Source organism: Bemisia tabaci, chromosome 4 (genome assembly GCF_918797505.1).
Source record: "Bemisia tabaci chromosome 4, PGI_BMITA_v3".
Classification (NCBI taxonomy): Eukaryota; Metazoa; Arthropoda; class Insecta; order Hemiptera; family Aleyrodidae; genus Bemisia; species Bemisia tabaci.
Window position 1 is genome coordinate 21,329,205 of NC_092796.1, and position 10,415 is coordinate 21,339,619.

General features: G+C 34.4%; 1 protein-coding gene across 1 annotated transcript; it reads right to left on the bottom strand.

Annotated features, from left to right (window-relative positions):
* Positions 1–303: 303 nt before the first annotated feature.
* On the bottom strand, positions 304–10,415 carry spn-A (RAD51 recombinase homolog spn-A). The gene is made up of 8 exons (XM_019049057.2): positions 10,160–10,415; positions 9,858–9,975; positions 6,882–7,019; positions 5,978–6,187; positions 4,453–4,661; positions 4,135–4,264; positions 3,325–3,446; positions 304–2,478 (listed from the first exon to the last, which is right to left on the bottom strand). Exons 2-8 carry the CDS (start codon positions 9,945–9,947, stop codon positions 2,355–2,357), a joined length of 1,023 nt encoding a protein of 340 aa, XP_018904602.1. The 5' UTR covers positions 9,948–9,975; positions 10,160–10,415; the 3' UTR covers positions 304–2,354.

The following is a 10,415-nucleotide window of genomic DNA, read 5'->3' on the forward strand; positions in this document are numbered from 1 at the left end:
CTTTTCAATTTAAACAAACGAATCTGTGAGAATGAAAATGAACCTCGCGGAAACTTAAAAATGCCTTACTTTTATTGAAGCCAATGAAGAAAGCGCATTTAGGTCAATTTGGGTCTTTGAAGAGAAGGAAGGAAGGGGCTCCAAAGTACTCAACCTTAGGCACCGAAAAGCTTTTTCTTTGATCAACTCTTACACCCACTCCGCAGTTTTTTGTGCCTCTTGAAAATTTTATTTTTCCTGGTTGGTGCGTTTTCATTCTCACTGATTCAAACAGGCCTATGAGAATAAATAATGTAAGAATGATTCAATTACATGAGAGGTATGTTTACTCTGAAAGACAATATGTACAACATAAATAAGAAAACTGTTTAAAAAAATACATTTGAAGTGTTGACAATGACTTTAAGACAGTCAAAATAATATCTTAGAAAATAATTTTACAGGGAGCCAACATTCTCTGATGTGAATTGCAGTCATCACAGTGATACATTGAACAATAACTCTATTGAGGATACACCATAGGAAGAATATTTCTTTTAAAAAATAACAAATATGATTCTTCTCGATGTGTAGTTCTTGTTTATTGAGAGCAGATTTCCTTGCGTCAAAATGAAAAAATTCAGTAACAAGTAGGTTTCAAATTAAATTGAGATCTAGCAAGTACTTAATGAGTTAATTTCCAAAAAACAAATAAATAAATAAATAAATCTGGGTATGGAATTAAATCAAGTCCACAACTAAAATTCGAATGTATGTAGACATTTGGATACTTTTATTTCTGACGCTGTGTCACAGAGAAAACAATGCAATCTGCTTTTTGTAAAGAGAAAAATTTCAACGCTAATCGGGCGTATTATTGACTTAGGCCACAGATCACCAATATTAATTCCACCAAAAAATGATACAATCATAATCAGAGAATATTAAATTACAGTCAAATCAATAGATCCCTTATTAAAGTAAGTAAGCGCTTTACTACAACAGGCAAATATTCCTCAGAAAAGACTGAATAGTACGAACACAAATTTATGCATCTACATATTTCACAATCTTGTATTCATTGCTTCTTCACAAATTGAGTTCATGTTGTGACTGACTTCTGTCAACCTTTCTTGCTCCCTTCTCCATTGCTCTGCAGTTCTTTAAGGGTGGAATTTGTTTCAAGACAGAATTACATGTCATCAATAAATCGATGAATTTGAGAATCAAAGAAAAAATTACCTAACATAAGCAAAATAGTTTGAGCAAAAGTTGCCACACTTTAAACTTGAGAATTGTAAAAAATTCAGTCACCTATAATTGCAGAATGAGATACAAGACGGCACAAATAATAGTACCAAAGCTGTATAATGCTAAATTTACAATTCCAAAAAGTATCTAAGCTGCGTATCTCAGAGATATGCGAGAATAAGGACACCTGAGAAACCTCTTCAGTCAATTGACAAGATCTCTAACAAATCCATTTCGTTTTAGTAACATAATTGTAATTTTTTATCTTTGAGATAATTGCTCTGAAAAGTCTTAGAAGCTCCACTTGGACCTCCAGAAGCAAAAATGGTAACTCTAGAGAAGCAGAAGGAGAGTTTAAATTAGACTTCATTCGTTTTCTTGACGAAGCCAACTTGAAGATGAACAAAAGTACATAGAATGATGATATTTTCTGACAGATACAGAAGAAGAGGGTAAAAGATGTGGTTACTTTGGATCATACTTGAGCAGGATTACAGAACAGTTACATTTAAGAGCAGGGTTTCCATGGATTATTGAAGAATTGTAGTAAGTACTGATGACATAAAACAATAGATTTTTTAAAGCACCGATATTTCAAATCATGTGTCTGAACTCTATATACATTAAAATTACGATGTCATACCGCATTGGCTTGTGATATTATAAAATTCTTCTAATTTATATTGATCAATAGAACCAATAAATGGTTACATTATTTAGGAAAGAGGGTTCAAGACAGAACATCATGTATAAGAATTCAAATGAAATTGAGTTTCTTTTTTTGGTCAATTTCTTGGTCTCAGCACTTATGGATTAATTCTTCAGAAAATTCTAGGAACCTTAATGAAACCAAAAGACATTCCAAAAGTAATGACCGACTAGGAATAGTTTGGAAGTTCCGTAGTGTCTGATGCATGTTAAAATCATAAGTTTTTTTATCTCCGAAACCGGATACTTTTCTTGGAAAGAATGGATTTTGAATCCTCTTTGCATCAGAGAGTCCGTGAAAAGCAGTAACTGGGCAACAGCTGACACTCTTAAATTGACAGGACCTACTACCTAATTACCGTTTTTGAGCAAGCTATTCTAAATCCCTCAAATAATATCCACAGAAATTTGTATTCTCACTCTTTTGCGTCTCCGATACCGTCATTATTAATTGCAAACATGCATTCAGATTCTGGTAGACAGGGAGAGTCATAAATCTTGCAAATTCTTGTTTCACCTCGCCCTTTTCTCAAGTATAACCTGAAACATGAAATATTCTTGTGTTAGCTGTAAATTAAGAAGAAAAATTTAAATTTATTTTAAGCATGCTTACAGAGTGGGTCCTGAACACTTTTTTAAAACCCCTGAATGAACAACGCGACACCCTTTAAATTCACCCATTAAAAAGAGAGTTATGCTTCTCTCTCTCTCTCTTTTTTTCTTATCTTTTTTTTTTTGCAATTGTAAGAACTTAATTAGAAAATAAATACTTTTATAATGTTGCAATGGAGAATTTGCATGCAAATTTTTTATTGCTTCATCTGGAAGTGCTTAAAGAGCTGTGTCACAGTATTTTTCATACTTTTTTTCTGATATGGGAAATAGTATAAAAATAGATTTAAAAGTGAGAAAATGCACCGCCTAGTGATCATCTGGCAGCATTTCCCATTTAAACACACGTATTTTAGCAGATTAGATCATTTTTTCATATCTTCTCCAATAATGGTTCAATTCATGAACCAATGGTATCGTCGTGTTCAGTTCACTCAGTAGTTTCTACTTGAATACGAAATTAATCAATTTTCAGACACCTGCAAATTCTCCATTGGTATGTATTTAAGATTTCAACTTTTATTGAATTTTTTTTAAAAGAAACTCTCAAAACTTCGGTGAATTTGAAGTTTTGGCTTGGAGCAACCAACAAAAAATCTCATAATTGCTTCGGAAATGATCAAGTTAGGTAACATGCATTCCAGCAAAATAACTAAAACAATTGGACAGACAATTACTAGTTATTGTTGCCAAGAATTGGTCTGTTAGATATACTGCTGACAATATTTTAGAAGACTAGCGACCATACACTCAAGAAAGAAGATAAATGCTTACCTAGTGGTGGAAGCATGAGCCATTATGTTGCCTCCTACTGGTTTCTTTGGATCGGCAGCAAAAAGAGAAGCACCATCGACTTGAGCTACAACTTGATTTGTTATAACAACAGCCACACCAAACTGTGAATTAGAAACAGGGTTAAGGAATATTATATACTTGATCATTACATTTGAAAAAAAAAACCTTGCTAGCTGGCTTTTGTATCATTTAGAAGAATGAATGAGAAAAAATGTTTTAGTTACTTTTCATTTTAGAGAAATGCGTATTGTACGAGTATTATTGAGAAAAACTAAAAAGAATGAGAAGATCTTTGATGTGTCCAGCTATTTATTTGAAGAGATGATTTGCTTTTGACAATATAAAGCTGGACTTATGTCAATCAATGAAACTTTGAATGGTAGGAGGAAACTGTTCGATCAAAACACAACTGAACAAAAGGAAGATTGGCTATGAGAAATTGGAGAGGAGGAAAAATTCTGGCGAACTGCGAAATTTCATAACTTCAGAGCTAAAAATTTAATACAGTATCTGAAAGGAAAGTCTTCAAAATAGCAATTCTGTGATTAACTGTTCATGACGATAAAGTATTTGTATCCTTTTTGTGAATGAAAAGATAAGACTTGATAAGAAATTTTGTATCAGTTACCTAATATTTTGCCCTTTTTGTATCAAGTACTTTGACTGAATTTATATCAACAAACTTTTAAAAAACTGACTGAAACATAATTCAATTGATATAGATTGCTGTTTAAAAATGAACCAACAAATATCCACTGACAGATTTAATCTGAATGTAAAAATACTCACCCCATCAGCTAGGCGCATCAAAGCTCGGAGGAATCTGGCAAGGTGCATTTGTCTGGCAGAGAGTTCTCCTCTTCCTGAGTAGTCGGTTCGATATAAGGCCATAGCACTATCAACGATCAGTAAAGCATACCTAGCGATGAAAAAAAGTCATATTAAACTATGATTGGATCCCAACTGCATCCTTGTACATAACTCACAAATCTCCTTCCCTGGTGGTGATTTTTCACACTTCCTGTAAATTAAATCTCTAAAAGCAAATACTTACCAACTTTCAAACTGCAGCGAAGAAATCTTTAAATAAATAAAAAAAAATCTTACCTTGATTCATTCATCATAGCAGACGCATAGTTCAATAAATCAGTCTGATGATCTGAGTTGTACGCTCGAGCATAGGCAACATTATCAAGGACATCTGCTGGGACCAGATTGTACCTCTCTGCAACAGCTACTAGACGCTCAGGTCTGAAAGTGCCTTCAGTGTCAATATACAAGCATTTTCCTTCACCTCCATTCTGGTCGATAGGCAACTGAAAAATAAAAACAAAAGAATGGGATTACTTGGAAAGCTCTCACTTCTGACGCTCATCACCTGGTGCTGATTTCAAGGCTATCGATAAAAATACCGACGACCTCCCAAAAAATTTTGAAACTTTCCAAAATTCTCTTGAAAGTCTTTTTCCCGGTGGAAACAACTTTCTACCTCTTTGCGCCTGCAGTGCATATTAAAAATGTTTTGGATTTTATATGTCGTGGGCTTGTTACCTTTGTGCACGAAAATATTGGTTGAAGTTCAGTTAGCAGGTACTTTCTGTCTTTTTGCAAAATTCGAGCATGCTGAATTATTCATTGATTTTTAGTCAATACATACTTCTTAACACTTTGCTACATTCTTATAAAGGCAGAAGAGTTGGGAAAACAAATCCTAAATCCTAGGTGGGACCAGAATTCTAATTTTTCAGCACCTCTGGACCCTGGTTTAGCACTTCCATTGTACGGCTAGAAATCCCATGCCAAAATTGAGGCACACTTTAGCAACAGAGACATTTTTGTTGCTCTTCCAGTTAAAACTTACATCCAGAACAAATAAAAAGGTCAGATTTGAGCAATCGTAACAGTAAACTACAATCAATGCTCAATTTTCTGGTGTTGCGGATCATACTGTTATCACCTCCTGATTGCAAGCCTTTTCATGCTAAATGGAGTGAATGAAAAAATTGGCACTCCTCAGCAGAGCTTAAGTCTTTGAAGTGCAAACTAAATATCTCACAACAAGGAATGTTACAAGAGGATAAAGTAAATATAATGCAGGTCGTGTTAGGTGAGCAACGGAAAAATGGAAATTTTTCAGTCTTCTGCCTCCTATTTATTTTGATCATAATTCAGGAAAAATTGTGAAAGTTGAGACATATATCTTGATTTGCAATGTTGCAGACAGTCACATTTAATTCTTTCACAAGAAAATAGAAAATTGCCATTTTCTGGAACTTTGGCCAAATTTTTTCATCCAGTGAAAACTATTCAGCAAAAATTTCAAACGATACCGTTCATTGGTTTATTCCTTAGAGGAAATGAAATAACATCAACGATTTTGGAACATTACAAGAGCATAAATCTGTAAATTGTACCTTGTGTACACCTTTGTTTTGTACCTTTCACCACTGATTTGAATTCTTTCCGAAGTTCCAGAGGAGGTTTTGAATTCAAAGGGAAATAATTTTCTATGACCCTGCAACTCTCATCTACAAGCATACTCCTCCCATTGCCAGTGGATTTAAATAATCATTGAAACACTGGCCAAGGTGAAATAATGAAAGTGGAAACACAGAACTAAGATGAAATGTACCTGGCATGTGACAGCTAAAGTGTGACAAATCTGAGTTTTCCCAGTTCGGAACTCCCCAAAAATTTCTGTGATGGATCCAGTTTCAATTCCACCTCCGAGAAGCCTGTCTAGTTCCTTGGAGCCAGTTGTCAGCTGAATGATCTCCGAACGTTTTTGATGAAATTCCGTAGCAGTTGTGAATCCCATAGGAACAAGTTTTGATGCTTCAGCCTATTTCAACAGAACAAATTTGTTGAAAAAAACTTCACAGAAAGACATTGAAAGATAAATAATTTGGGGGACAGAACTTATTCAACATGCTTGACTTTACAACTCTGGATTATTCTTATGATGTTCACAGGAGAGTTACACTGCTATGCTAAGGAAGAATGCTGTATGAGCCTTCATATGTTGCCAAATTCCCTTAGATAAATTACGAATTTTCAGGGAAATCTAGGAATTTATTCCTCAAATTTTTCAAAGAATTCTATTCATGATCAAATCTAATTTATCTGAAAATTTCAAGAGGAAATAATCTGATTCCTTAAGAATACACAATTCATTGGAAAAAAATTGGCAACTCATAAATGTTCATGCAGCGTTTTTCCTTAGCTCAGCAATACAGGAATTGGGCTCCAGTCATTGACAAGGCTGGGAAAATGCCTAGTCTCTTGATTCTAGGATTACAGCAAACAATAGGCAAATCTTTAGTAGTAAGATTATTTCATCAAAAATTGAAGAATTTTTTTCCTTGTGAAAAAAGTTAGGCAAATTGTATCTTTCATCAATAAATTAGACATTTGCTTAGGAGGCAAAAATGTCAGAACACAGCAATATTAAACAATTAATTAAGACCTAAATTGGCAGACAAATACCATTGATCAGAAGCCTGGCCAGAAAGGATTAAATTAATTATGAAACTTACCAGAATTTTATCAGCTTTCGCTTCACTTATGCCTTTGATACTTATTAGACTCTTCTTTGGGGCAAAAGCCACCAACTCTACAGTGTGATAACCAGCTTCCTGCAATTTCTTGATGTCTGAGGCACTAATTCCTTGACCCTACACAAAAGAGAAGTGATATTAGAGATTTCTTCATTACCTTGACAGATTTTCTGAAAGCAATCTGTTTCCAGCAAGATTTATGATAATAATAATAATAATATATTTATTAATGCAACAGCCTCATGAAATTCATACAAATTTATGAGCTTAACACTCGTCAAATAATTTAATGGAACAAAATTTAACATCAAATAAATGTAACAAAATTTTAACAAACAAGTAAAAAAAAGAACAGTAAATGAAGAACTAAGACTTAAGACTTAGGGGACTACATTCAGGCAATTTAGGGATTGGGGAGATTTGCGTCGAGATATTCTTTTAACTCGTAAAAAGGGTTTTCTATGAAGTAATTTTTTATGTTATTTAGGAATAGATTTGAATTTTCTGATTTAATGAAAAGTTCTTTTAATGGCTTGGGAAGCTTGTTAAAATATCTGATACCTCTGCTTTCTAAGCTATCCCAGTCTACTTTTTCCCCCCGTTTTTTTTCAATTTTTGCTAGGATATTTCTGGTTTGTATTTGATTATTAGTAATTAATTTTTCTTTGATGATGTAGCCTAATTTAATTGATTCCTTTATTGTTGAATATATATACCTAGAGAAGACAGTCATCACATTGAACTCTGGGAATAGTTTTCTACAAGAGTCAAATTTTTTTTTGTTTGCAATAATTCTTAAGATTTTTTTTTGAGTTAAAAGAATATCTCTGGCACCTGTTGTATAGCCCCATAATTGTATGCCATAGCTAATTATGGAATCCACGTTAGAATGGTAGTAAAACATGAGGGACTCCCTATCTATTTTCCTATTAAGTTTCCTAATAGCAAATGCCCTACTTGCAATTTTTTCCTCAATATGTTTTGCGTGAGAATGCCAATTTAGTTGTTGGTCAATGAAGAAGCCCAAATATTTCACTGTTTGATTTGTCTGAATTTCCTTATCACCGATTTTGACCGATTGAAAATCTAATATATTTTTAGTGAAGTTTAATATAAAGGTTTTAGCAAAATTTAATTTTAGATTATTATCCTCTACCCATTTGTTGACTCTATCGATGACCCATTTAATTTTATTTTCTATATCCACCCCTTTAACTACCACATTGATGTCATCAGCGTAGATTACTGTTTGAAGGTCAATTCCATTGTCCTCTAGAAAATCTGGCAGGTCATTTATGTATATAAGAAATAAAAGTGGACCTAGCAATGAGCCTTGGGCTACGCCAGCGGTACTAGGTGTGAAATTGGAATGATATTTTCGGCCATTTTTCGATACTTCGGTTGTTTGAAATCTACCGGAGAGGAAACTCCGAACCAACTTACAGGCTTTAGTGGAAAAGCCATATTTTCTTAACTTTTCAATTAAGATATCGTGATCAACTAAGTCAAAGGCTTTCGACAGATCAAACTGTATGCTTACGATTGACTCTTTAGAACAAGCATTTTTTAGTTGCCTTATTTGGTTTAGGAAGGTCATGACCGCTAAGCCTGTATTTTTTCCTTTTCGGAATCCAAACTGCGATGAAGTAAACAGATTGTTTTTTTCAAAATAATCATAGATTTGATTGTATAGAACTTTTTCGAGAATCTTTGACAAAAAAGGAAGTATCGCAATGGGACGATAATTTTCCAGATCTTTTTTGGAGCCTTTTTTATGTAGCGGGAGAATTTTGGTTAATTTTAATGATTCCGGGAAATTCTCTGTGGAAATTGTTTCGTTTACTCCTTGAACTATTGGATCCAGCCTATCAGACATCAGCCTATCAACTATTGGATAAGCCTATCAGAGTGAAAGAGGTGGATTCAATCAGAGGAAAAACTTGCTGAACGGATGAAAACATGCTAAAGCTAAAACTCATGCTTAAAACAGCGGTAACAGCATCTCCCAAAAATTGATACCTCTGGAAAAACCTTGAATTTTCGCGATATTCCAGGTTTTCCAAGTTTATAGCAAAATTTTAGCAAAAATAAAGCAGCATTAAGTACCAAGTGCACTACTACTGATTAAATTCTTTAAAAACTCTCTTCTTACTAAGATGATAAAAATTGCTGAATTTGGAGTTATAAAATTACTTGCTCCCTTGCTTCATGTAACAGTGACGTGATCTAATCCATGGTAGAAAAACTTAGCCGTTGTTCCATTGCCTAGAGATTCTTGTTGTTAAATACGATAATAATTATACAAAGCATTTTTATTATTTTTGAGAGTAAGAAGCATGAGATGGAATAGAATGCCAAAAAACATTGTCCATCAGAAGAGCGTTGATTTTCTACAAGCTTTCATAGGTACCTAAGTCAATAGCATAGATTTTAGAAAACATCTACATCTCAAATCCGGTGTTTTGAAATCTTCACTGTTACTTGCTACTTTCACCATTGATTGAATACATTATGGAGCTGACATAATGTATTTGACATGAGTATACATTTCGTCCATTGAACTTCTTAATACTTAGGTGACAGCTGAAACGAAAGAAAACAGAGGTGTGTGCTTTCATGGGAACCACCTCCAAGTGATCAATCCTCGAGGATAAAGTTAGGGAATCGTCGAATAAACATATCAATTCCTTTGAGTATGGCAGGAGGCCCTAATAACAAGGACACTGGCAAGGAATGAGAAATTTGTACCTATAACTAAGTATGATAGCTTGGTATGGGCTACATACCCTACAGCTAGAACATCATAAGGACCCCACCTTCCTACATGTGAGAAGTCCCATATCCTGATCCTTGAAATTAGACTATGATTTCACATGTTTTAAAGATAAAACTAACATGGCAATGTCCGCTACGGGCGTTATGGCGCTCGGCAGTAAAAAATTAAAGCTCGCTTACCTCAAGTTTGGTAATCGACTGTGGTCCATAATCATCAGCATCTTCTTCTACGAGCTGAGTAGGCACATATTCAGCAGAAGTCGCGGCCATGGTGGTGAGACGCAAAAAGGAATAGAATCTGAAGCATAAAAAGCAAAGAAACTGTTGAGAAATGATCCGGAAATATGATGAGGAGAGGTCAAAGAACTTTGAGAAGGCAAGCCCTACCAATGGTAGAGAGAAAATTGGGTGACAGATGCAAATATTTAAGCTTTTGGAATGTTTTTTCATTGGAAGGGACAGTAAAAGTGATGAAAACTTACCTAATTTGTAGATAATTATCAGCGGTTCAGCACGATAGTATGGGCGGCTCGACCCTGACACCTCGAGCACTCAGTGAGGTATGCACTTGGTCTATCTTAGAACTTTGATAAGACCCGCAAATGCGATAAAATTATTAAGATTACGGAAAAGATAGGATAGAGAATCGAAGCAACAGCAAATTAGATCCGAAGATTTGGAGGCTTATCAGATATTTCTCTCCGTCAAAAGGTTTGCGGAACAAACGGCCAACAAGTT

Bases quoted from the DNA above. Each gene is read 5' to 3' on its own strand.
- spn-A (XM_019049057.2), bottom strand. From the start codon at position 9,947: ATGGCCGCGACTTCTGCTGAATATGTGCCTACTCAGCTCGTAGAAGAA. The intron at 6,188-6,881 runs GTAAGTTTCATA...CTGTTGAAATAG, and splicing joins CGAAAGCTGATAAAATTCTG to GCTGAAGCATCAAAACTTGT. The intron at 4,265-4,452 runs GTAAGATTTTTT...TTTCATCGCTAG, and splicing joins GCTATGATGAATGAATCAAG to GTATGCTTTACTGATCGTTG.